Raw genomic sequence first — 27,155 nt, 5'->3', positions numbered from 1 at the left:
GGGAGTCATTAGCGTCAAATGATTGTTTTAACTGTAAAATTTCGTGATTTCCCCCTTTAGTTCACCTAGATGGCAGTGTAACGCAAAGACAAAAAACTCAAGATTTTACTGTAATTTTATTTCTTTTAATTAACTTTTAATTTACTTGATAATGGAATAAAAGTGATTAAGTAAATTTTAAAAAATCAATTTTTGTGTGACTGAGGTAATAAGAAAAAATAATCGTCCGTACATCAATGAAACCTACCCTGCAACCTTTCAACTTTAACCATCTCTCCTTGCTGTTGTCACATTTGTTTTCTCAACCAGTTTTTAAAATTGTCTTTGTGTTCACTTTTTTGACTTAAATTTTTCTTTTGCAATTAAATTGTAATTCAATTCCATACTTCATTGTGTTGATTCGATATCAAATAGTGCTTCATTCCATTTGGATTATTGACCATCACTAAAGTAAAATAGTGTGTTGCCAGCTCTATTCTCACCTAATTTGATCTTTTTATAACCATCGATCGCCAATCGTTTAATTACAGTTGTGTGAGTGTTTACATGTAAAATACTGTATTTATTTATTAATCCATGGTTTATTTTGAGCGTCTATGCTTACAGTGTGAAATACACGGATTGTGACACTCAATGTAATCCTGGTTTCACATCTTCTGACCAGTTTTTAACGCCTTCTGTTTAAAATTAAGTGCTTTTCGATTCAAGATCAACTCTTGGTCAGCCTTCATGGTATCTCAGTGCATTAAAGTCTAGTCTGACAAAAAATACAAATGTACCACGAATCAATCAAAGCCAAATTCACTTTGGAGGATTTCATCGCAAGTCATAAACAAATTTTAAGTGAGAAAGAAGGAAACCTCAAATTTCTCAAACGTGCTTTAGCTGATCTCAATTTAAATCATTATTCGATTCCACTGCCATTGTCTATATTTAAACATGTAAGTAAATAAATTTACTTGTATCTAATCAATATTTAAATTTACCGAAAACAGTATTACCTCGTTGAAAAAATCTTTGCCGCCAAAAAATGCTTTCACCCTTCAATTTCGCTCCAATTTTAAAATCCAACCGCCATATTTAATCAAATTGGTATTTATTAATTGCTTCAAGCAAAATATTTGAGCCTTTTGACTCATCTGACTCGATAAGAAATAAAGTAAAAAAAAGACACAAAAGATTGGACAAAAGGTGAAAGGTAATAAAAATCCAATTGGACAAATCGATAGAGTCCAAGTGAATTTATATTTATTCAGATATTATTATTTAATAGCTTATTAATGAAAAAGATACTGATTCAAGATATCGAATAAATTAGACAAAATTTGCAAGCTTATTCTAATATCATGTTGAAATGAACTCTTCAACTCTAGCTTTCAAGCTCTATCTGAAAGGCAAGCTTAAGCTTCATACATTAGCTAAAAAGTATGAATCATTGTTTTGATGTTACCTAAGCGCTTCACCACAGTAACCACGTTTGTCATTGCTAGTAAAATCATTATCATTGGTATATGTAAAGGAGAGGGACAAATATGATGGGATTATGTACACAGGTTTAACAGACAATAATCAATGTACAATCCATCGAAATTAACAGTAGAAAAGTAAATATTAATTTCCAATACTGATCCTTTCTTGTTTACAGCAATTTTCACCGAGCGATTTTTGATTACAGGGCAATTTCATTCCTATTTATTCTCTGAGATTTACATTAATTCAATTTCAATTTTCCACTCATGCATAAATTGGCCATTTTCAGGAATAAAATTTATTTTTATCGATATTTTAAAAACTACATTTTAAACAATATTGATGTTGTTTCTTGTTAAAAAGTGTTTCTTTACCTTTCACCACTTTTTATGGTTCCTTATCGATTCAATTCATTGTATCATTTCATTGTATTTTTAATATTGGGTATTTTTTGTTTACCATTCATTAGTTTTTGAAATCGCTACATTCAGCTTATTGTCCAACTTGCAATCGTGATATTAATTTTGATTAAAATGCATATATTGATCAAACTCTCACTGAATATTTGCATAATCGATATGAATCTTTTTTCACTAAAACATTGAAATTTTGTGATAAAACTGTCAATAGATTATCATAAATTGACTATTTAGGTGACAATTTAGTTTGTTTTGTCAAATATTGAGATATTAGTGTCCATCAGAAGCCAATTGCCATTTAGATTCAATTTTAATGGTTACTTTATCCAAAGCAATCCAATGTTTCATATTGATTTGAAGTAACAAAAATTCCCAGAATTAATGCGAACACATTTCTTCGGAATTGACTTCCAATTCAAAGAAAAACCAAAAATTAGGTTGAAACTGACCTGATCCATTAAGTATTACCAATGTTGGTGGGTCAATTAGCAAAATCATGATAACAATAATAATGGCAAAGTGGCCATCAGAGTTGCTTTCTATCGTATTTGATTTATATTTTCATTTCTTCATATCAATAATCAATCCTCATCAATTTAACCATTGTAAATCCTATTGATCAACTGTAACCGTTTCTCATTGTCCTTAACTCAAGGGTTACAGGATTCATGGAGACTTTTTTTGCATAACTTTTTGTCCTTTTCCTCATTTTTCTGTTACATTTTCATTTAACCAACTTATTATTGTTTGTATTGTTAAGGTAAATACCAATTTATCAATAAATACTTACTTCAATAGTCAACCTAGTTCCTAGCTTATTGATTTTAAATTGTTGTTTCACTTGTCCAGTCAATTTGCTTGACATTTCCGCCTTTTCCCAATGATTTTGGTCACTAATTTGACCTGATCAGTTCACATTGCGCTACTCATTTGATTTAGTTTAGTTTAACCAATCACATCATAAATAAATATATTCACATCAACCATTCCTACTCCTTTACAATCTGTCAATAATATTTTTTTAACATCATCATTGATATCTTTTTTGGTCAGTAATTTTCAACTCTAAAAAACATTGAACATTTTAAATTTATTTCAACTCTATTCCTTTCTCAATTAACCATAATGGTAATAATTTGCTAATAAGTATCATGATTTAAGTGTAACTCTTATTCATTTATTTGGCCTTTTTTTGTTATATTTCTGTGTTTATTAGACTTCCAAAGAACTGAACGATCCCAGTGATGAAGAAGCTCCAGATGATCCTGATCAAGTTAAACTTACCAAGGTATTTCTGGAGTCAATTGTGATTATTGTGATTAATCTTCAATTATTTTTTTCTTTCCACTCGAAGGCTCCAACTCCTGATTACGATGAATCGAGCTATTTTTTGAGCAAATTAGGAGAACACGAGGAACAGAGGCGAAGATATGCTGAAGAACGGCGTAAAGAGTACAATGAATACCTTAAAGAGGTGATTGAGAAGCAAAGGATTTATTTTAAAATGTTTTTCCTCAAAGGATATTATTGATTACAGTCTTAAGCATTTAGTTTGTCACAACTCTAACAGCAAAGTGTTTTACTAATTTAGATTTGTTTGTTTCTCAGGTTTTGAATGATCTTCTAACTGAATGGCTTTAATTATAAAATTGTGATTGTGACAAATTGCATTGTTTATAGTTTGGTTTGGTTTTTGTTTTTACTAATATATTGACTTTTCTGGTTTAGGCCAAGTTTGCAACATCACGGATTAAACTGTTGGAAAGGAAGGCCGAAGCTGCTCGAATGGGCTCTCCACTTCGTAGTTATGCTGAACTGTTGGATGAGAAACGTGCAAATGAAAAGGCTTACCGTTCAATGAATGACCATCATATAACTACCGAAGGCACTTCCTATGAGCCAGATTTTTTCGGTTACCAAGCTAAGCGTCATCGAGACTCTGGATTTGATATACTCAATTGGCAATCAAAGTATCCAGGCAATGATGTAGAACCTCTTGTACCAAAGTACTGTACTTGACTTGAAATTGAAAATATTACCATTAAAAATTATATGAAAAAGCTTATTAAAAAGCAAACAGTTAACCACTGTTTTATCACAATTGATTGGTTTTTTATTTGTCCGCATTTTAATTTTTGTATTTTTTTTCTTTTGCTTCCTTTTTTTCTCAAGGAATCGGTTATTAGCAACTCATTCAAGTCGTGTTAAAGCTTGCCAGTACAAAGAAGAGCTAATGAAACAAATTGAAGACAAACATCGACGGGAAGAGGAAAGATTAAGACGTGAGAAGGAAGAAGAACTTTTGATTGAAAAACGATTAAACGAACAACGATTGCGACTCTTGAAAGAGTATGAAGATGAACAACGTCAACAAAAGATGAAGGCCGATTCCCTTGCCCGTAAACAAGAGATTATTAAAGAAATGATTTCTGGTAAAAAAACTGTCGACAGATCAAGTGTTAGTGATCGAAATGAAGCTACACAAACTAGTCCTGTTAAGCCTGATCGTAAACCTGTTACACCAGTCAAACCAAAATTACCACGAAGTCCTAGCTATCTTCATGTTCGCCATCCTAAATCACCTGGTAATCGAAAGTCTCGTCTCTCCCTGGAATCACGATTGATTCAAGAGGAAATAAATGCAATGACTAGTCCAACCTCCATTCGAACCTCTGTTAGGCCTGGCAAAGGTTTGAAAAGTCCTTTGAAAAACGGTCTTGGAGGAGATGAAATTCAGTCCAGTGAGCCTGCCAAATATCAACCTCCTGATCCAGTTGAACTGGAAAAAGTCAACTTTTCTGCTGAAATTGAAAGTAATAAAAATGCTGATTTAAAAGGTAACGATGCTTTTATAGTCGGTTGTGAAAGTATTTTGAAGCTATTTATTTTTATAATTTAAATTAATTCTAATTATCACATTTTTTTCTTGCACTAGGTGATCGTGTACTGGCCAGATTGTCCGAAGTTAGGAAGAAGATGCAAGAAGATCATCAAAGAATGCTTCAACAATTGAAAGATAATAGTTAGAAGAATCATTTGGTACTTTAATTTAATTTGATTATTTATTCAAAGTAAAACTTCAAAGTAATTTGTATTGTTTTTGTCAAATGGTTTTTGCCTTCATTTTATATCAGTGTAAATCTTTTCTATCTTTTGTAATTTTATTTAATAAAACACTTGCTGTACCTTTTAATTTTTAGTTAAATAATGTTCGATTGTCATTCGGTTTGTAAGCTTGTCATTTTTATTTATGAATTAGGATGTGCATAGGCATGGTCGATTCATGGTTAAAATGATAAACATTAACATCTAAAAAATGTTGAAAAGTGTTGAAATTCTTGTAAACTTAAAAAGTATCTAATTAAAAAAGGAAACAGTTTTGTTACATGGAATGTTGGATGGAATCTTTTCAAAAATCTTATGCTCGAGCCAATTTAACTTGCTGAATTTGAGAGAAATCGCTACCAATTGAAGCAGCAGCGTCTCGGATTTGTACAATTTGTTCAGCAGATTGACTGTTGTCCTGAACTTGAACTGTAGCGACTGGTTGGCGATTTGAGACGATTACTTGAGCTGGTTGAGGTCGGTTGACTACAAGGGTTGGTCTTGGTTGTTGAACGGTAACAACAGGTGCGGGTTGAGAAATTTGAACAGTTTCAAATCTGTTCTGGACTGGTCCAGGGAATCCTGAAGATTGTGAGCCTGAAGATACTTGATTGAATGGTTGTAATGGGAGTGGAGCAACTAATCGAGGGACTACAGGCTGTCTAAAGACTGGACGAGGTTGTGAAACTGTCTTGAATGATTCAATGTTGACAAGAGGAGCGACTGGGGCAACAGGAATTTGAACTCTTCTCTCTTCATTTAAGATTTCTTTGACTTGTTGGAGTTGCTGTTGTTGTTGTTGCTGTGCCTGTTGTTGTTGTTGACGCTGTTGTTGCTGTTGTTGGATTTGCTGGAGTTGCTGTTGCTGTTGCTGTTGTCGTTGCTGCAATTGTTCTCGTTGTTCTTGTTGTCGTTGTTGAAGTTGTTGTTGTTGCTGTTGTCGTTGTTGTTGAATTAGTTGCTGTTCTCGTTGTTCTTGTTGTCGTTGTTGTTGAAGTTGTTGCTGTTCTCGCTGTTGCTGTTCTCGTTGTTGTTGAAGTTGTTGTTGTTGCTGTTGTTGTTGGATGATGTTTACTTGAGCCTGAACTGCTTGTTGTTGGGCAAGTGAAGCTTCTTTTTCTTGGGAAATTTGAACGACAGGTCGACTTTCTGGGAGGGCAGCAGGTACTAATCGAGGTCTAACTGAGACAACTGGTTGAGGTCTTGCTTGGTCGAACGAGAATCGAGGGAAACTTGGTTCTCTAAGTCTGAGGATTTCAAAAGGCTGTGGAGCTGGTTGGAAATCGTCAACAGGTCTTGGCTGGGAAATTTGCTGAACTCCTAAATTACCTTGAGAGGTAATTGGAACAGCGGTTTCTCGAATTTGAACTGTCTCAACTGATGGTTGTACTTGGCGAACCTGACTAACTTGGCTAACTTGAGATACTTGTACTTGTGGTTGAGCTGGTTGACGGATAAAAACTTCTCGTGGGGCTACAGATTCTCTGTCCTGTGAAAGCTGTCCTTGAGCAGATGCTTGAGGGATTGATGGACGAAGTGATGGGTCAAGAGGTTGGAAGACGTTTAAGCCTGAATCTTCAAATTGAGATACTTGAGATACTTGGGTCAAAGGTCTTGGTTCAAAAACACGGATTTGAGGTTGAGGAGAGGGGGCAACTGGGACTAATCGAGGTTGGGAGATTTGAACTGTTTGGAAATCTGAAACAGCTGACTCTCGGACTTGAGTAACGGGTCTAATAGTGGGAGCTGGAGTGTTTCTTACTTGTTGGACGATTTGAACTGGTCTGGGTGGAGAGGGGAGTGAAAGTTCTGCGGGTGAAGCTCCAGAGTCTCTAATTTGAACAATTTGTTGAGGTTGGGGTTGAGGGTTGAATCGTAAGACTGGCTGAACTGAAGCTACTGACTGTGAACCTGTGTTAATCTTTTCTTGAACATTTGTTTGGAATACAGGTCTAACTGGGGATGGTCCTGTGGTTCGGATGAGAACTGGTCTAGCACCACTTGGGTTTGAAGCGGTACCATCTTCATCAACAAAATTTACAGTTGGGGTTATTCTTTGAACGGTTGGAAGTCGAGGTTGGAATCTAGATGGAGCAATTGATCCTGAACCTTTAATAGCTGAAACAGATTGTGAACCGGAGGCTGAGCCTGAGCTAACGGCGATAGGAGGTTGGAATGGAGTTGGAGCAACTTGGGTGAAAATGGTTTGTCGGGCTGGTACTGGTTGAGGTCGGGCAACAAATGTTGATTTGATTGTGTTAACTTTTCCATTGGATGAAACGGCTGGACTAATGTCAGCAGATGATTCTGGTCGGAATGATCGAGATGGAAGAGGAACCAAGTAGGGTTGAGGAGCAATTCGAACAGGTACTTGTGTTGGTCTGTTGATCTTAACAAGATCTGGTTGTGATAAGTCAACAGCATTTCCATTGTTTCCGTCAAAATCATCTTCATCTTGAGATGTCAACTTTTGATCAGCATAAATAACTTGAGCTGGTTGTCGGATTGGTTGGACTAAAGTTCGAGTTGGATTGAAACGTGGAACTGGAGCTAACCGGCCTGTTAAGGAAGACAAGAAAATAACTTGTAAATATTGAAACATACAACTTCATATAGCATGATTAATGATTATGATTACCTGATGAGAGACCAGCAAATTGGTTGGTAACAACAGTCTTTACTCCAGACAATTGACCTCGAGATGGGCCAGAGGAAGCAGAAGCAGAATCATCTTCATCATCTTCATCAACAGCTGGGGCTACTGGACGTTGATTTGAAATCACTCGTAGTCTTGGTGGTTGAAGATTTGAGTTTCCACTGACTTGAACAGTTTTAACGCCTCCAGAGACAATTTGGTTTGGTCCAGCAGAGCCTGAACTGATTGGAGTGGCAATTGATACAGGTAATGGTGAAGGAGCAACTGGTTGAACTGGAGTTACAAAGGTTGGTCGTTGTTGAACCAAAACTGGTCGAACTACCCGAGTTACTGATGGTCTTATTTGAGATGACTTGACACCACCGTTCAAGTTAGCTAATGAAGCTTCAGATTGATCAACAGCAACTGGTCCTGGACGAACAACTCGAGCAGTTTTAACGACTCGGACGGTTTTGGTTCCATCATTTGATCTAAGAGGGAAGAATGAACGATCTCCGCCGAGTGAACCAGATGAACCAAGGTTTGTCTTACCTACAACTGTAATTGGAGCAACTGGTGCTGGGATGGCAACTGGTCGTGGTGGAGCTGGAAGTGGAGCTATGAATGTGTTATCTTGTTTGCTGGGGAATCTTGGTAAACCTAATCTACCAGAACTTGATACAGATTGACCTTTAGTGCCGGATGGACCTACATTGACTGGGGATAAGGAACCAGAATTTTCATTCTGTGGAGCTTGATTTTCATCAAAGTCATCCTCGTTGTTATCGTCATTTCGTCCAGTTCGAGCTGGTAAAGGGTTAGTTTTGCCACGAGAAGAGGCACTGTTGTCATCATCATATTCGAAGTCTTCCTTAGCATTCAAAGATGATTGTCTTCGGGCTTCAAACCTTGGTAAAGATTCAACTGGACCTAAATATTGATTGAAACAGAAGATTAGATTGATTGCCTCAAAAATTAAAGTGTTTGTTTATGAAATACAAAATATTAACATTTCTTTTGATGATGACTCTAATAGGCTTACAATGAATGAATAAATTCATTTACAAACAAAATTCAATTGTTGCTTTCAGAATAGGTCACAAACGCCGATTCTGGTTCAACAAAGGATTCAACCCGTTGCTGGAAAAGAGTTAATAACAAACAGGAAACAATCAAAGACCTAATAGTCTGAAATAGGATTGAATTTGTGCAAAAAAGTAAAAAATGAATTAAATGGCTATAAATGAATGGAAAAGCGAATCAACAATATTAATTTTTTAGATGTTTACTTTGAGCAAATCGCTGTTTCAAGGTATGAAATTGATTCAACAAAAGGATTTTCCCAAAGATGATACTATAAACATGTATTTTAGTGACAAAAGACCGGATTTTCAGTGAATGATTTGTTTTGATTGTCGATTACCCTCAAATTGAGACTTTAACATATATCAATTGAAATGCAACTAGAATCCACCTTATATCATCTAATAGTTTTGGGAGTGTGGAAAACGAAACAAACAAAAGTCAAAAGGCAGCCCCAGCAAGGATATCCGAAGGCTACTCCTGATTTTATATTTAATCTCATCTCATATTTAACAGACTTCATTACACTAACAGAGAAATAATGAAATTGGTTTGGAAAAGGATTCAGATGTAAGCCTAATCAGTGGATAAATTGTTTTAGTTTTGATTTTTTTGTCGTCTTCATTTCGTTCTTCATCTATTAATACTTTACAAAAATGTATTTTACTTTGGTTTCTTCACTTGATTTTTGCCTGATTTCAAGTTTATTTTTCAACTTCTACTGTATTACAGCTCATGTCAGTCCACCTAAAGTTCGTTATCCAATCAAACCGATAGACTCTGGAACTAACGTAAACCAAGCTCAGTTCAATGATGTTCAAAATGTTAAAAGTGATTGGATCAAAGTAGTTGAAGCCAACAAAGGGAATCGCTTTGGATCAAATTATTACCCTTCTCAGCTTCCACCCTTTCCTCCTCTACCACCACCATTGCCCCTACCAGCGAGTTCATCCCGTCTCTTATCTTCAGCTTCTTCTCATCAAAGTTTACCGATTTACTCAACAAGTGATAATCAGAATAATCTTGATCCATCTGGCCTTAAGCTACACCCTCAAGTATCAAGCTCATCGTTATCATCTTCAACTTGGTCAAAGGTTTATCCGTCAGGTCAATCAGGCTCAGTTATTTGGCCTAACCAAGTTAATGGTCAACATTATGCCCGTAAACTATGATTTACTTTCAGGTGAACTTGTTATTTTTTGTTGTTTTTGTTACACTTTTTTTCCTCCACAGAAAAAGTTAAACATTCAAAAGTCTGAATTAACTAATATTTTTATGCTAATAGTCACTCAATGTATCTAGCATTAAACACTATCAAACAGATCATTTCAAAATTACTTTATGGTGATCGGAAGAGGTCAAGCTATTTGTTTAACAATATTTTTCATAAATTACATTAAAAATGTGAATCAATAAAAGATGGTTTCTTTTACTTACCTAAATAATCTTCATCTTGAGCGATAGCTAATTGGAATGATTGAATCAGCAGTAAGGTGCAAATTATCTGGATCCAAAATGAGAGCAATTAGAAAGTCAATTAATTAAGGTTTCCAAAACTTAGTTGAACTGTTTAAGATGGACAAATCCTCTTCTTCAAGTCTAAACTCACCTTTGTAAAAAACATCTTTACTTTTGAATCTCTAACAGCAAAAAAATGGTAAAAATTCACGGTAAACAATTTAAAAACTATAGCTTGTTAACAGTAATCCGTTGATAAAACAGGTAAAGATGATTGAATAACAAACAAATTGAAATGTGACTTTAAATCCTGTACGAACTGCAAACCACAAAATGAATGGATTAATCCGGAGACGAAAAAACTAAACTCTAAAGTGAAACTGGCCAAAGCCAATATTGATTCACTTTCTGATTGTAATCAGAAATGTAATTTAATTTAAATAGTTGGGGCCCATTTTAAACTTATAACCGATTAACTGGACATTTCACTGGAAACCTCCTTCAATAAGATCACTCAGTATTGCGAACCTTTCCTCCTCCCAATTAACCCTCCTTTCAATTAAAACACACACACACACACATACAGTTTTTAACCTTGATTTTTTTGTTTTTCACTCTCACTAATCATGATCATGATTATGATCATCGTCTTGAAATCATCTTCACTTTCGCCTTTTCCTTCTTTTTTAAGCCATCAAAAAACAGTTTAAAGACGCCATGATGGGTGAGCTGAATTTCAAAGTATCCAAAATCAGATTCAATCCTTCGATTCAAGAATTTGTTCAAAGGCGGGGATAAACCATCTTTACCATTACACCTTATTGAATTAACTTCCTTGGCATCATCATCATTATCCTCATGTCTTCGTCTTCATTATTCTCGTCGTTTTTTACTGATTAACTGGGTCGCCATATTGAATCATTTATTTTATTTTATCTTGGTCGTTACTGTCATCTTCGTAATCATCTTTCTCCTCGTTTTCTTGCTTTCCTTTTGCTTTTTTCTGTTTCTTTTTCATCTTCTTCTTGCAGGGCTTTCCAGTTTTTTTAATCAAATCATGAATCAATCATATTCCTCCTTGGACCAGATAACAACAGAATTCAATACAAACTGGTGCAATATGACATTTAGATTTTTGTACTTTTGCTCTTTTTTTCTGCTCCTCATTTGAAGTCCATAATGTCTTCTTATCGGCTCAGTATGTTAATTTAATAATCTTGACAAGCTAATAACTTCATTGCTTGATTGCCGTAACGGCGAGTCGATTAATTAAAACTGTAAGTGCATCAGTCCTTGGTTACTTTCATTGCATTTTTCCATTTCCATATCCAATGAAATCTTCTGTTCACATTCTCTGGCCTCATGGAAACCATATTTACACGGTCAACCCTTGACTAGACTTTTCATCAATGTTATATTTGGGACTTTCCTAGTAAAAGATACAAGAAAAAACAAAAATTAGAAATATGTATTGATTTATTAAATTTTAAATCTTGAACAATAAAATTAAAAATCAGAATTGAAACCAAGTTGGAACCATTACTTTATTTGAGCATGACTTCCATATTTAAACTTTATCAATTGAACCTTTTTAATAACCATTTAACGAGATAGCCAGAAGACCAACAACCAATTGATTAGTGCAACAATACAGTTTACCTTCCTAATTGATCCTAAAGCAGTGTAATCTTATTAACACTTATTTACCGTTCAGCCTTCGGGCAGAAATGCAGTTTTTTGGCCTGACAGAAAGATTCAATATTTACTGTAGATGATGATCCAAGTACCACTTGGATTATCCTTGATTTATAACAATTAAATCTAAAATTCTATGAATTCAATACATGGTTAATGGTTGAGTTTAAATCAAAAGATTTGCTAATTTCGTGAAGGATATCCAATCATGATGAATAAACACAATAACCTTTTCAAGAAACATTCATTGCTATTCATTGAATTGATTGCATTTCAAAGACAAGTAGTTTGCTCAATTGATTGAAAGGTCTCAGTTAGAGGCAATTACCGAAAAGATGGGGATTAAGTCACAAATGACGAACCCAAGACGTACCTTACTCGATAGAAGTACAGTGTAAAAAAATCAAGGAGAAGGCGCATTTGGCGATTAGCAGACTGATTAAACATTGAAGAGCAACTAATTTTAATCACAGCCATCATTACTATCAGCATCATCATTGCCAATATTTGCTTCCTTTTTTATTAATTGAAAAAAAGGTTCGATTCAAATCGTAAATTCAATAAAACCAAGGTCGGTTTTCCCATAGCTAGTAAATTGAAATTTTTTGTTCACTGGTGAGATCCAATCCATAAACTCGTCCTTTTTTGTTCATTAAGTGTTTTAATTAAACATCTTCAGTCTCCATTCTTCAAGTTCAGTCTTCTAATCCTGTGCATGTAAGACACAAATCATAGTAAACATTTTAACTCACTTGATTAATAGTTTGAAGATTATAATCAGTAGATCGCCTTCGAGACACTACTTAACTTTCATTTATCTTCCTTCTTCTCATACAAATATTATATAATAATATTGAATAAACTCACTTGTAAGGGATATTTGTTTCTCATTAAAGGCCTCGATTGTCCTTAACCTCTCGATTTAAAAGCCACTTTCAATAAATCATTATAATAATCACTGTCAATCCATATTGTCCTTTAAGGTCAGGAAAAAGAACCGGTCGCTTCAATATTCCAAATGTTACAAAAATACAACATTACTTGTAATAAACTGAAATCCTTTAATGATCAGTAAACTAAGATTCTTGGGATTCACTTGAATTAAATTGATGAACGATAATCTATTAAGGATAAAAAGGTAAAAATTCATTGACTATTGATTAAATCACATCTAAAATAATTAAAAGTTTATAATTATAATAACATAGAGTTGGCGCGTTAACTTAACGGTCAATATTCAAACTCAGCCATTGAACACAATGGCGGATCATTTGAATAGACATTTTCCATTCAATCAAAATTAATTTAAAACCAAAATTGTTTCGTTTTTTGATTAAACTTCAATTATTTCCATTGGATTAATTCACATTTTCAGCTTCAGGCTCATGCAATATGCATTGGAAAAACATCGATTCAAAGACTCATTGCATCCTACACTCAAAATGAACACTCCAAAGACTTCAGTATCTAATTTTGATTCAGCTGTTATAACTAATTGACAGCTTGAACTGGTTTCGATAAAATATTGATAAATGATTACAATGTTATTAATAATATTAAGCTAACATTCAATAAAAGAGTTAAATAAGCAATAAATTAGAGTCAAATTGATAATAATAATAGCTGCTAAGATGATAGATATCAGTTTGTTTTTGTTGGTTTGTAAGTAAGCTTTAAACATCAGCTAATCATATCAATTACGATTAGTATTGAACATTAAATGTTAATCACTGGTTATTAGATTATTCAGTAAATGTCCATTTATGGTTTATGAGGTTGTTTTAATCATATCAATGACAACAAACATAACCAACTAATGAATTCACTTTCTTCTAATTGTCTTCACCTTGCTTTCATTTTCCTCAACTTATAATGCATTTTAAACACGTAAAATCTGTTCCATTTGATTTAAAATTTATGAATAGTGATGATGACCAGTTAAAATGACATTTAATCATATTAATGATGATTGAAATTTACATTTCATTGCGAAAGTGCAAAAATTTAAAAAAAAAATCAGTAGCACTCATTTATTCAATTGCCCTTCATCTAGATTTACATGCAATATCATTTGTTATCGTATTCAATGGGCAATTTAACCAATTTATTCAATCTTCAATAAACCTGAGTAACCAGCTAATGTAATAGTCGACATTATTTAATCTCGAAATGATGATATCATTGAAACTGAAACGTTTTATTTAATTATTCACAATTTCGGTGAGTTGATTACTTTGATTGAATGCATTTCCAATGTAGCTGATGATTTTATTAAACTGGAAATTAAGTAATTATGAGATATAGCTTTCTCTAGGTTTTTATTATATTCACTGTATCATGAAATCTTGAAGTAAGCTTTAATATACAGAAGGCGCATATTTTTGAAAACAAATCAACTCTGCGTGTAACAATTAATATACAAGCTTGGTTATTTGATGCACTTTTGATGCACAATTTGATTGATTTGAAGCTGTCAAGATGAGCCAAAGTGATCCAAGGTTAACTTTCATATTAGAATAAATTGTGTGTTTTACTGCGAAAAACGGTCTGTCAACCTTTAATGAATTCGAGATTAATGTTGCTTAAGCTTTCGTTTATTTTGTTTTTTTGTTGCTCCTATCATGACGATCAACGATTATGGTTACCAACATTGATGATGAGCTTGATTGGGTGAAGCTTAAATCGAGAAAAGGAATCCAAATTGTTCCTCCAGGCAATTTACGTGTGTATAATAAAAGCCTCGTAAATCTTTTTGTTTTCCCTTAATCGTGGACAGTTCTGGTTTGGATATCAAATTAAATTGCACCATCGGATTAATTACATAAATACTTTTGAACTTATATCAATGTATTAAATTAAATGCAACTTTTACTTGAACATTAAGATAAATGGTAAACTAATATCTTTATCTGGCTGGATCATAATACAAAATGTTCAAGAGGCTGCTAGAATAGATTCATTAAGAAGATGAAAACGTGCTTTCGAGTCCGTTATCCTGAAATAACAAAAGCAAAATGGTCAATATTAGAATCAGAAATATTATTTTTTCGTATTCGATGAAAACAAATCACAACGTAATAGTTTCTTTCCTTGTTTTCATCGGTTAGAGATTAAATCATCTGTAACAATTGTACAGGGATTTTATATGACTTACCTTATTTGTTTTACGAGTATCAATCACTAAAGGTTCCGCTTTGTAAAAATTTTGGATAACTGCTTGTCTTCGTAACATTTGTAAATTACTCTCTGCTTCTCCAATCAGTTGGGATACTCGAGATGGATCGTTGCAATTTATATTTTTGCGAAAATCATGACGCACTTTTCTAAGTGAATACTCTTTGAAATTGTAATTATGAAATTTAGTTGATTCTCGAAGTAACATTTTATAAAGAGATCGAACTTTAGATGGTGTATGGGATGACATTACGATTAAATTAAATTTGAACGGAGGCGACTTAAAATGTACTTAAACTTAGTATCTCAAATTAGAAAGAAAACAATGTTTATAGTTGAAATATGGTCGTTGAGCTTAGCTTGTTATTGTTGGGATCGAATAGATCGATAAGATCAGCTTTAATTTACTTCAGTTGACACAAAAGCTAAATCTAACAATAAATTATAACATGAATTAAGAATTAAAAGTTACTAGAAAGAGTCATGCAAATACGCACATTAACAGCTGCTGATCAAATTCCTGAAGAAACCTATGTTGATAACGCAATGTCGATACTATCGATTATTATAATGTTAATTTTATTTCAAAATATTTAATTAGCATTTATTAACACTATTAATGCTTCGATTGGGTGCAGTTATTGAAAAATAGAAGATCTCTTCTATCGTCTCAGCTTAAATTTTGAATATTTATTTTTGAAACTCGGAAGTGATATTGTATTTATGTTGGGAAGATGATGGAAAAGCTGATTAACCTGACCAGATCGTCATCATCGTGATCAGTTGATTGTTGGAAGTTGGCCATTGATTACTGTCTATTTATTGCTTTTCTTCATCTACACAAATCTACGCTTTTTGAATCAATGCGATGGTTAATAACATTGATTAATATGACAATACATATCTCACTGGATATCATGTTAAATCATCTCTTATTCCTGGTATCAAATTGGGTAAGTTGTTGGGGAAAATAGCAAATTGATTTTGGTTCTAATTTTGTTTTCCTTTTTCCACTTTTCTTTTACAAAGTTTATGATACCTGTAATCATGAGGAATTAGCAACCAATTATGTTACCAAAATTTATCCAGTTTTGGAGAGAGGATCAGATAATTGTTTAGACGATGCTCCGATTGATCTTAACTCGCTATCGCTCATTGATATGGTTGGTGTTTCCAAGGATCACCGGATCATGGCTTTGACTCGTCACTATCATTTACCAATTGTACTACTTAACCTTAACCTTTTCATTCCACCTGAAATGATTGAAACTTTTGGGTCAAGCCTCTCTTAAAGATAACTTTTGCCTTACAATGGTTTCTGGTTTGCCCAATCCGAATCTCTTTGAAACTCATGATGATCACTCACTTCATCAACAAAAGACGAATCTCTAAGCTACTTACAAGGGAACCGTCAGAAGTGTCCGATTGATATTTAGATTTTATTGGTCGCAATCGGTACATTAGACCTTGTTGAGAACATATTTAACGAATTAGCTGCCACCTTTTCGATTTCGGCATTTTATCGCGTTTTTTCTAAAAAATTTGTATGCTTTTCTATGGGGATTTGTATTTGTTTCAACATTTCAAAAATTAAAAAATGAACTTACAAATCTCCATAGAGAAACATACAAATTTTTAGAAAAATGGCGATAAAATGCTGAAATCGAAAAGGTGGCAGCTAATTCGTTAAATATGTTCTCAACAAGGTCTAATGTACCGATTGCGACCAATAAAATCTAAATATCAATCGGACACTTCTGACGGTTCCCTCGTTAGGAATAATTAAAACAATGGTCTCTTCAATTCCTGAAAATGTACCCATTTTGATTATTGCAAATGAACCCTCAGTTAAACATTTATTTACCATTATGGCAGTCAATCTTGAAATTATATCGCGACACCTATTTTTATTCATATCATTACTCAGCTGTTGTTTATCTTTTTACATTGTTTATCTTGGTTCAAGGGCTTCGAGCTGCATGGTACAAAAAATGTAAAGGTGAACCCGGTTTGTGTACAGCTTTAACTAGAATGTCTCATAAGGAATTTGAAACTATTTATTCAGGTGATTTACGGGTTGAAGATAATACATTTCGAGAATTAATATACAAGCTTGGTTTATTTGCGGTCTAATTGAGCATCAATCACTAAAGGTTCCGCTTTATAAAGATTTTGGATGACCACTTGTCTTTGTAACATTTGTAAATTACTCTCTGCTTCTCCAATTAGTTGGGATAACCGAGATGGATCATTGCAATTTATATTTTTGCGAAATTCATGGCGTACTTTTCTTTTTGCGTACTCTTTGAAATTGTAATTATGAAATTTCGATGATTCTCGAAGTAACATTTTATAGAGTGATCTAACTTTGACATGATGGGATGACGTGTTGATCAAATCAGGCTGGAATTTAACACTGAATAAAATCACAAAACAAAACACGCATATTAACAACTGCTGAGCAAAAAATGTTGTTAATGCAATTTCGATACTATCGATTATTGTTTATTGTAATTCAAAAATTTCTAACCATGATTGTTGTTAATGCTTGTAACTCAAGTATTTATTGAAAACCGAATGATTTAGATGGCGATAAATATAAAACAAAAATTATTCATTGAAAGTTTTTTATTGTCAGAAATAAAGAAATAAATTTTCAAGATAAATGAGAGGTAACGTAAAAATAGGAAATTCTGAAGTTTGATTAAATTGTAAAAAGGTTTAAATCAATTATCTCTTCTGCATTTTGGCGATTAATCGTCATCATCTTTAGAATCTTCTTTTAGATCTTTTAGATTTTTATTCATTGGTGAGCTACTTGGACTGGGGAATCTGTTGATCGAGGGCGGTGGTGGAGGTGGTGGAGTTGGTGGTCTAATCGGTGATATTGGAGACGGAGAAGGAGTAGGAGAAGGAGAAGAAGTCATTGATGTTGATGGACCACCTAGACGAGTGTAGTCATTGACATTAATCCCAGCTCTTTTCAAAGCACCAGGAGCCATGAGGTAACTTAAAATGGATAAATAGCAGAGATAGTAATTGTTGATTCGCCCAATAAATATAGTAATGAACAGAACACCAGCCAATGAACCAGATAGAACAGCTTTTTGTCGACGTTTCATCTCAATCAATTTGTGTATTCCGGTGTCAAGCAATTTAATTGGTAAAGACAGGTATCCACAAAAGGCATCATAATCTAGATCTCGGGCAGGTCTAAACATACAAATTTCATTAGTTAAATCTTTTCTAATATGTTACAATTGATTCTCAAATGATAATTGATAATAACTTACCCGAAATGAGGTTCGAGTGAATGATAGATACCTGGGCCGGCAAAGTCGACAAGGACGCATAAAATTCCAACGGCAGCAGCGGTCGTGATAACAGTAGCTTTAGATATAGAAATGATCCTAAAAATAAAAAATAAAGATAGAATAAGAACGAATTATAGTTAAAGTTGATAAATTTAAAAAGCTAAACACCGAAATTACCAGAATAAGATCGTAACCACAAGAAAAGTAATGACGGGGTGGAAAGGCTTTTCCCAAATCATAAGTCGCCATAGTTGAGAAAAGAGGAATTTATGCTCAGATAGAGCAACCGTGAATTTAGTTTTCTGTAAAATTAAGAAGAAAAACCAATTAATTTAATTTGTAATAAAAGATTATTTTCTTGATTTTAATTTATGAGTAATTGTAAACTTACCCATGGAATCATGGGACCTGATGACATGATTGGTTTATCAATAATCCACAAAATCCAACGATAAGAGAAATTATAGTTTTTGTTCTGAAGCCAATCAAAATAATTTTGATAATGAGATGAATTTTCAACAATCAATCACAAGATACAAATAATTATGATGAAATTAGATGCATCATTATTAAAATGTTAACTTTCATTCTTGGTAAAATTAATCCTACTCATTGTTGCTCAAATGTTTAAACATTATTCCTTATTTTGGTTTCTAATTACAGTTTCGCATTCTTATGTTGGATGTTAGACAATAATTGATTCAATTTGTAGATTTTTGGTTTTTCACATTCGGGTGGAGAAATAAATTGAAACGCAAACTAAAGCATTAAGACTTTTATTTAGCCACATAATTCAGAGGAAAAAAAGCGGACAGATCTTCAAGAAAATTTTAAGGTTCAAAAAACTTCTGAAAACTGAAATGTAAATTTTTCGGTTATTGATGGATTCTATTTAAGTTGTCCAGAGTCTCTTAAGAACTCCTCAAAGGCATCGCAAACATCCTGGTCCCCTTCGTCTCCACATGGACCAAAGTCATAACTATTTTGGAACAAAAGTAGAATTTTATAAATAAACATTTAATCAATCATCAAAAAAGAAAATTTCAATTTATTCAGTCAAGACCCTTACCTTGGATGATGATCGTTCTGCCCATAGCTCTGGTAGTGATGATTAATATTAGATGAACTGTAGTCATTGTATGGATTATTAGCGCCGGATGCGTATGGGTTAACAATGGAACTAGATGAAGCCGGAGTTTTCCAGTTGTTAGCTCTGAACTCAACAACGTTATTAATTACATTTTTTAATGAGTCAGAGACTTGACTACGACTACTGATTCCTTTTAGACGGTCAAATATGTTATCCATTTGGTCACTCTGGTTTTTCTTGAGGTAATCTTCGAGATGCGTGCCACATAACTGAGAATAAAACAAATATATAAAATAGTGAGAAATTAAACAATAAAGATAGTTAACGACACTTACCTTTAAGATATTACATGCGCATTTAACATTGTCCGTGGTTGTATGAGACAGTAAGGTTTCGATAAGTTCTGGAAGTGCCTCAACAAGATCTGAGTCATCAATTCGAGTGGATAAATCGGCAATGAAAAGAGCAACCCCTCTCAAGTAATGTCCACCATCAGATGCCTTGGCCATTGAATCGCGTCTTGAAATTTCCCGTTGGCATCTAAAATCCCAGATAAATGGTGATATTTCTAATTTAACGTTAAAGTTCATGTTAAATTACCTCTGCAAAAGTATATCTTTGAATGAACCTTTACTGGTAATAGCTCTGAGGTTTGCGATAAGATGAACACACAGGCGAACTCCATTGTAACGAAAATTAGTATCAATTATTCCCTAGAAAGTGTACAAAACAAGAAGAGAAAAAAACGTTAATTATAAAGCACTAGATTGAAAAGAGAGGGAAAATATGTAGCAAAAGAGAATTTCCAGAGCAACACAGAACATGTTGATCAAGATAAATGATTATTACCTGGTCGACTATAGTGTTAACAATGCACTGCATGATAATATCAGGATCCTCCGTTATCCAGTTATTTAGGACCTCAGTAATGTAATTGAGCTCAGTATCGTACTGCGCTGGGTTCGAAGAAATTGCGTCAATAAAATCTTTCAATTCGCTGAGAGCCACGTAATCTTCAACTTCCGAGTCACTTTCTCGCACAAATTCATTTTCATTCTCAGACCATTCATTTCCATTATGGTAGGCTTTAGAGACCCTGGAAGGAGGACCTGTAGTACCAGCCATTGATGAACCGGTTCCAGAACCACCCGATCCTAAGGGTTTGTAAGAGCCCATGCCAGAAGATAACGTTGGTTGACTTGGAGTAAATCTGGGGACAAATTCTGCTGCCTCTGGATTCAGAGTCCATTTCTTTGATGCTCCACTCTTGGCTTCTATGAAAGGAATATTGAAAGTAAGAAAATATACGCATAAAAATTGAAACGCAATTTAAAATAAAAAAGAATATTCCAAAAAGAGCAAAAAAAGCAAAAATTATTTTTAAAGGAGTCAAACAAAGAAACGTCAAGAGGCCAAGGTGACATCAGCACAAAATGACGAGATCAACGAAGGGATGAATCTCAAACAAAAAGATAATATCAAAATGATAGCGAAATTTGATTAAAATTAAAGAATCAATAAATTTTATAAAAAGCAAACTGGCGGGGCTGATGAAAAAAAACATGTTATAATCAAAATGACAACTCAAAAGCGTATATAAGAACATAGCCTTAGATAATGTTATGCATTAAATTGACAGTTATATAAAGTATATAATCAAGTTAAATGCGTCAAAAGAGAGATCGAAAGAGGAATAATATTAATAAACTTACCTGCTTGATTGTTACTCTTTGATTGAGACATGATTTAAATTAAACCAGAAAGATTTGTAAAAAAATAAATCAACAAAACAAAGATAAAAGCTTCTGCTTTTCGTTAAATACGGGCAAATTGATCTTCTGCTTTCTGCTCTCAATACATCGATAAAACTATCGATATTTGAGATCGATGTTATATAAGCGATCGATATCTTTTGCTAATGAAATATCAGTTGAAATTGAAAAGCAACCAGTTCAGTTCTTTGTTATTGACGGCTCTTCGATTATCATCAAAACAGTTTTAATTCAATTATATTTTAATCATGTCCAAAGGTATGTCTCAATCTGGTAAGACTATTTTTCTTTTCTCAATTTTCAACAATTTATCATGTTTTTTTTCTTAACGGTGAATCAAGAATGTACTCTTACCTTTATCCACTTCTCACTTCCCTTTCCTATCAAAAAAAACCAGACAACTCAAATCTTTTCTTCTCCATCCTAACCCAACTGTCATTCTGAAAGCAATGATGAATTTTTCTCTGAAATTTTATTGTTCCATTACCATCCTTTCATCAGATCAGAAAATCATGACAAACCTGCCTCTAATGATTCGACTTCAATTGTTATCATTATTAATGTTGTTTAATTTTTCTCTTTTTCCTTTCATTGTAATTATTTAGACAGCACCTTTTACAATGCTTCAGATGATACTTTTGATGTTTCATCTGATTCCAATCTTGCCGATTATGCCAACATGGATCCAGAGCAAAAGGCTGCTTTAGAAGAAGAATGGCGAACAGAGCTGGCAAGGGTTAGTTATTAACAGATATTAAATGTATCATCATATTTTTCTTTGAATCATTACCTTTTTATGTTTATCTTTTTTTACTATCATTATTTAACACCTTTCATTGCTATTTATTTACACTAACATATGCTTTCTCTTTCCTTTCCTTTTTTCTCTCTTTAAATAATCGTATTTGCATTTGTTTTGTCAGACCGAGGAAGAGATTCAAACATTGAGACAAGTTCTTTCATCAAAATTACGCCATGCATCTGAATTGAAAAAGAAACTTGGCATCTCTGTTTGGCGAGAGTTTCGAGATGATATTGGTCAAGGGGTAAAGAGTATTCAAGAATCAACAGCGTAAGTTTTATCATTAATTCATGACAATTATTGACCCAATAAGTAAATTACATTAGTAAGTATCATTTCGCAGAGTTATAGAATTCATTAGAGATTTCTATTCAAATTAGAAAGCAATTCATAGTCAGAAATAGTCAAAAATGCAGAGATAGAATAGACATGCCATTTTACCTTTTTATCCTATCATTTCGTTGATAAAATTTGACACATTTTAGTGTATATGTTTTATTAAGTAATTACCTTTCAATGGTTACACTATACATCACTAACAATGTAAGCTAAAAATATCTCAAAATCTTTTGCATATGAGAATAGGACAGTCTCTGTTGATCCCTATGTGTTGAACAATAAATGCTTTCTCGATGCAGATTAATTGTGAAAGGTTCGAATAGAAAAAACGAAAAAGTATAAAATGAAAATGAAAAACTCAACCTTTTTTGACCAAAACAGTAAATGGATAACATTTTAAATGTCCAATGTATTTTATTTGCATTTTATTGTCACTTTTTCCTCATAGCTGTGTCAACTGTTATTGTCTCACTCTGCGATGATTAATTTTTTGTTTTTGAGTTGTCATTCAATTGCTAAGATTTCATTGGCAAGGGCAATTGTTTAAAATATAATCAATATTTTGTTTATCTTAACACTGGTTGATGGAAATATAATCAGCAAGCTGTTTACGTTCTAGATTCAACTCGAGGATCGGTCTTGTTTCAATGAAAATTCACGTGCATAGGGATTATCGTCTCACCAAGCTAATTGCTTGTTTAAAATGAGTCTGACAGACAGATTTCGAATAATTTGAAATCTCAATAGCCTTAAATAGATCTTATATTCTCAATCTGTAGATGTAATTATGAACTATGCGAGATCTTGTACAAAATTAACTTATTAACCGTCAAATCCCTAAACTAATCTACTAAACCCAACGATTGAAGTAAAAAATTACGCATTAGGATTGATCAAAAATAAAAAACATCTTACTATAGAAATGGATTGTTCATTAAATATTTCATCCATAATTGTTAGAAATTATTAATTTTCCAGACAATACTCAAGTTCCCGTCTAACTTGTTTATAACCATCACCATGTGAACCCACCCAAACATTCGCAATCAATGCTTCTCATCATCCATCAATTAATAATCTATTTCATTTCTCATGCTTATCAATTCATCAGTTCTGGGTTTGGAATACTCTCAGCTCCAACCTCAGCGTATGTTCTTCAATTTATTTAATATTTTTGCATGTTTCCCCTAATCAATGTAAATGCTTTATTTGTCTTTTGTTTTCATTTATCAATTTCATTCATTTTTTTTATCTCAGGAGGCTCAATCCTGTTTTTTATTGTCATTTCTTTTGTCTTTACATATTTATTTAAATCTTGTTTTGTTACACATTTCATCATATCATGCAAATCTTTTAACATCAATTCTATTCCTCCTTGATTTTCAGGTATCAAAAAACCACGGAAACAGTTAAAACAGTTGGTGAAAGGACAACATCCGTTTTAGGAAGTCTCGGTGGTAGTGTTGCTCGAAAATTAGGAGAAGTAAAAAATTCCAATGCATTCAAATCATTTGAAGAACGAGTCGTTTCAGCAACTGGAAATCTCAAGGTTAATAATAATCTTACTTCTAATGACCTCTGCCTTTTCCACCTCTTTTGCCATTGATATTTCATTCTATTTTCATTACACCAACAAAATTACCAGTGATAAAGGAAAGATGTTGTAACTTTGTTAGTGTCTAATGCTGGCCATTTTAAGAAAACTAACAGACAAAATGAGTAACATTAAAATGGAAGCAAACGAACAGCTCACAAATCAAACTTGATTCAGCATCCATTTAAATTCTCATATTTAGCCACAGAATTTAAATCATGATTAGCTTAGTCACGAAATATTTCATTTTGTATTCATCAAGCATCAGAATGCTGTCTCGTCTTTCCTTTTTTCACTTTGCCTCATCATCATAGCTACACTACTGAACAAGGAGAATTTATTCCACACTTTTCTAAACTCTAATAGCAAAAGTATTACTTCAAATCATTAGGATTTCTTTTTCTTTTACTAAGTGTTTTTTTCACTGTTCATGTTGTTCTTGTTGTATATGCTCAGTCTAGTGAACTGTAAATAGTCCATAGAAATATTGTTGTGAGCAATGTTTTGCTGTAATACTTTTAATTTCCATTCCAAGTAAATTGATCATCCTTTGAGATTCATCGTTAGGAATAGTTCAAGGTGAAATAATTACTTGAAACAGAAACTCTTTGCTATCCATATTCTGATGCTCAATAATTGTAATTTCATTTTCTTCGCATTTTTAGACCAATTTAAGTGTTTATCTTTCATCTCACATTTCTGTAACCTTATTGATATATGACATAGCTATCATTAGAAAGCTTTTCAAATGTTTTCCACTTCCTATTATATTACTACTTATTCATCTCGTTTTGATTTCATTGTCACTTCAATAATCTCAAACGATGAAAATATTTGACCCATATTTGTCTCCCACAGTAAATCAATCGATAATCTGAATGAACATGTTTTTTTTCTCCACCTTCAACCTTTCTATTCCTCTCACTCATTTAATAATGATAATCTTACCCTCACTTTATACCACTTGTATTATTTTACTCTGTGCTCGAATCATATAGCCACTAAATTAAGATCTCCTCCTGTGATGGTACAAAACCGTATTCCATTATCTCTAGTAGATTGACTTGTTAAGATTTAATACCATTCTAGCATTTCATCTACATTATTCCCAACCCTCGTCATTCTCTTTTCATCCCAAACATTCTCACAATTTTTCTCATAATTGTTTCTTTTATTTTCTTCCATTATTAATCTAGGATCGAATGACCGGTTCCAGAAGTAATAGCACCAATAGTTTTGAAGATGCTCTCAACAGTGAACGAAGGACTTCACAAACAGCAACACCTGCAACTACCCCCACCATACCAGAAGATAAATCACTTTCTTAATTGATAAATCAAAAACAAAAATAATAATAATGGATTTTTCTGGATCCTGTTTGCGAATGAAAATTTCTGGGATGGATAATAAAGAAAACGAGTTTTAGATGTTTAACTATTGTTCAAGAGACAAAGATTCGGACTTCAAAAGACTCAATAATACAAAATAAAAATCGAAACAAAAATCTGCCATCATGCATCATCACCTCACCAGTGAAAAGCATTGACAGCAAACAATTCAAAAGGCAAAAAAACAAAAAAATCACTTAATTATACACTTGCAGATAACCAGGGAATGAAAAAAAAACTACAAAATATTAATAACGATAGGTTGATACAAGAAACAGAGAAAGGTGCTTGAAAAATTGATCCCAATCAATTGATTCAGAGATTATAGGAGTTTAATTTTCACATTCATCTTTGAGTTATGAAAAGCATCAGGTAAACTTGTTTAAAACTTGATTCTGGTTTTGTTTATGATGAAAAGTCAAGTTTATTATGCACTTCAATTTGAATATACTTGTATTTAAACATATGCACTAAACAAGCAAATCTAGGGAGAAAGAAAGCGTCAGAATCCAACTCACTACACAAATAGGCTGATTGTTAGGGATAATAATTTCTGATGACGATGAAAAATAACTTGTGATTAAAGTCAACTCTGAACTTGAACACCATTGTTAAGCTCAGTGAGACTTAAATAATATCAGAAATTGATTAACCATATTCACTCAAAATTTGGTGCTTTCTCAACATTCCTTTATTTTTATGTTAAAAATAAAGATCTAATATTCAGAGTTTTATTCAAAAAAAGCAAACTAAAGTTATTAACCCTTAAAGATATTCATAAACAAAACTAAAAAAAGTGAACAAGGTTGTTGATTCTTTTCTATTCTTTGTGTTCTCATCATTCTTTAGAGCACATTTCTCTTATTCTTTTGTTGGGTATTTTATACTAATTTTGTTATCAATTGTTATTATTATCATCATAATGTTTAACACTCTCACACTTACATAAATTGTACACACACATCATAAATGTCTCAACAATTTGAATTTAGACTCTCGTCGAGAAAATTGTTTTACTTTGTCATTCTGTGTTTTATTTATATGTGTGTTTATGATTGTCACAATTGCTACTCATTCACATTGCTTCCACTAATTTAAATCGTCATCAACATCAACCAGGATCATTATATTTACCTACTTCGCACTTTTGAAGAAATTTATGGATTAAATAGAGATATTGGTTTGGATTAAGTTAAAAAAAAAGATTCATTCTCAACCATCTGAATCTGGATTTTCATCTTTTCAGATCTCTAAACTCTACACTTTCCATCTCTTCACGAACAAAATGAGATTGGTTTTCATTTCAAACTTAAAATCTATCGATCACTATTCTTCCTTCTAATCACAATTTTTTCTCCTTTAAACTTACCTTGATTATTTGCAAATTTTGAACGAACAAATATGTTTATCGATTCTCTACCATTTAACGTTTGATTTTTCAGCTCACCGGTGTTTAAAACAATGTGTGTTGATCGTTTGCCCTTTAATCTTATTCATTCAATTCTGTTATATTTATTCAATTACTTGTCACGGCCGTGATGACAATTTATCAAATAAAGAACACGATTGGGTTTGATTTATATCAATGCTTTACTTTATTAAGATTATTCAATTTCGTGAAACATTTATTTCGCGTTGTAATGCTATTGATGATGTATATTGCGATAAATTGTTAGTATTTATTTTTTATGATTATATTGTGATTTTAATTCAAAAAATTAAGTTTTTGAATCGCATAAAAATAATTGCTAGTCCGATAGTATCGATGTTTCGTTGCCATCAACGTGATTTTTGTAAAGACAAAAGTTGGTTTCCAG

The 27,155-nt window shown here is 32.9% G+C and overlaps 6 protein-coding genes and 1 pseudogene across 11 annotated transcripts; 2 read left to right on the top strand and 5 right to left on the bottom strand.

Annotated features, from left to right (window-relative positions):
* Positions 1-119: 119 nt before the first annotated feature.
* Positions 120-5,088, top strand: LOC107367291 (uncharacterized). Its single transcript, XM_015934984.3, has 7 exons — positions 120-534; positions 693-941; positions 3,106-3,177; positions 3,244-3,363; positions 3,618-3,895; positions 4,062-4,726; positions 4,825-5,088. Exons 2-7 carry the CDS (start codon positions 774-776, stop codon positions 4,914-4,916), a joined length of 1,395 nt encoding a protein of 464 aa, XP_015790470.1. The 5' UTR covers positions 120-534; positions 693-773; the 3' UTR covers positions 4,917-5,088.
* A 22-nt stretch (positions 5,089-5,110) lies between these two features.
* LOC107367290 (uncharacterized) lies at positions 5,111-10,587 on the bottom strand. Its single transcript, XM_015934983.3, has 4 exons — positions 10,322-10,587; positions 10,150-10,216; positions 7,633-8,559; positions 5,111-7,553 (listed from the first exon to the last, which is right to left on the bottom strand). Exons 1-4 carry the CDS (start codon positions 10,334-10,336, stop codon positions 5,308-5,310), a joined length of 3,255 nt encoding a protein of 1,084 aa, XP_015790469.2. The 5' UTR covers positions 10,337-10,587; the 3' UTR covers positions 5,111-5,307.
* A 3,579-nt stretch (positions 10,588-14,166) lies between these two features.
* Positions 14,167-15,528, bottom strand: LOC107367314 (LYR motif-containing protein bcn92). Of its 2 annotated transcripts, XR_016198478.1 has the most exons (3): positions 15,020-15,528; positions 14,738-14,860; positions 14,167-14,643 (listed from the first exon to the last, which is right to left on the bottom strand). XR_016198478.1 is itself a non-coding variant. In XM_015935011.3 (2 exons), exons 1-2 carry the CDS (start codon positions 15,287-15,289, stop codon positions 14,825-14,827), a joined length of 306 nt encoding a protein of 101 aa, XP_015790497.1. In that variant the 5' UTR covers positions 15,290-15,528; the 3' UTR covers positions 14,167-14,824. The 2 variants fall into 2 exon arrangements, 1 of the variants encoding a protein (XP_015790497.1); XM_015935011.3 differs by having other exon boundaries at positions 14,167-14,860.
* A 1,550-nt stretch (positions 15,529-17,078) lies between these two features.
* LOC149094460 (LYR motif-containing protein 4 pseudogene) lies at positions 17,079-17,541 on the bottom strand (annotated as a pseudogene). Its single transcript, XR_016197994.1, has one exon. The product of XR_016197994.1 is annotated as an LYR motif-containing protein 4 pseudogene (transcript).
* A 108-nt stretch (positions 17,542-17,649) lies between these two features.
* LOC107367312 (uncharacterized) lies at positions 17,650-18,847 on the bottom strand. The gene is made up of 4 exons (XM_015935004.2): positions 18,745-18,847; positions 18,531-18,655; positions 18,333-18,449; positions 17,650-18,252 (listed from the first exon to the last, which is right to left on the bottom strand). Exons 1-4 carry the CDS (start codon positions 18,769-18,771, stop codon positions 17,793-17,795), a joined length of 729 nt encoding a protein of 242 aa, XP_015790490.2. The 5' UTR covers positions 18,772-18,847; the 3' UTR covers positions 17,650-17,792.
* A 266-nt stretch (positions 18,848-19,113) lies between these two features.
* On the bottom strand, positions 19,114-21,238 carry LOC107367311 (polyadenylate-binding protein-interacting protein 1). Its single transcript, XM_015935003.3, has 6 exons — positions 21,156-21,238; positions 20,293-20,717; positions 20,044-20,156; positions 19,779-19,983; positions 19,423-19,712; positions 19,114-19,332 (listed from the first exon to the last, which is right to left on the bottom strand). Exons 1-6 carry the CDS (start codon positions 21,184-21,186, stop codon positions 19,242-19,244), a joined length of 1,155 nt encoding a protein of 384 aa, XP_015790489.1. The 5' UTR covers positions 21,187-21,238; the 3' UTR covers positions 19,114-19,241.
* A 142-nt stretch (positions 21,239-21,380) lies between these two features.
* Positions 21,381-25,384, top strand: LOC107367313 (tumor protein D52). 4 transcript variants are annotated; one of them, XM_015935008.3, is made up of 6 exons: positions 21,381-21,473; positions 21,821-21,951; positions 22,139-22,287; positions 23,468-23,503; positions 23,743-23,905; positions 25,147-25,384. In XM_015935008.3, the coding sequence occupies exons 1-6, from the start codon at positions 21,464-21,466 to the stop codon at positions 25,276-25,278; spliced, it is 621 nt and encodes a 206-aa protein (XP_015790494.1). In that variant the 5' UTR covers positions 21,381-21,463; the 3' UTR covers positions 25,279-25,384. The 4 variants fall into 4 exon arrangements, with proteins under 4 accessions (XP_015790494.1, XP_015790493.1, XP_015790496.1 ...); XM_015935007.3 differs by having other exon boundaries at positions 21,381-21,488; XM_015935010.3 differs by lacking the exon at positions 23,468-23,503.
* The last annotated feature ends 1,771 nt before the right edge of the window (positions 25,385-27,155 follow it).

The sequence above is a fragment of the Tetranychus urticae genome, chromosome 1 (assembly GCF_039701765.1).
Source record: "Tetranychus urticae isolate SD_2017Ah chromosome 1, NJAU_TeUrti_SD_1.0, whole genome shotgun sequence".
In the NCBI taxonomy this organism is placed as follows: domain Eukaryota; kingdom Metazoa; phylum Arthropoda; class Arachnida; order Trombidiformes; family Tetranychidae; genus Tetranychus; species Tetranychus urticae.
The sequence above is the reverse complement of the archived record's forward strand: the minus strand, read 5'-3'. Positions and strand labels throughout refer to the sequence as shown.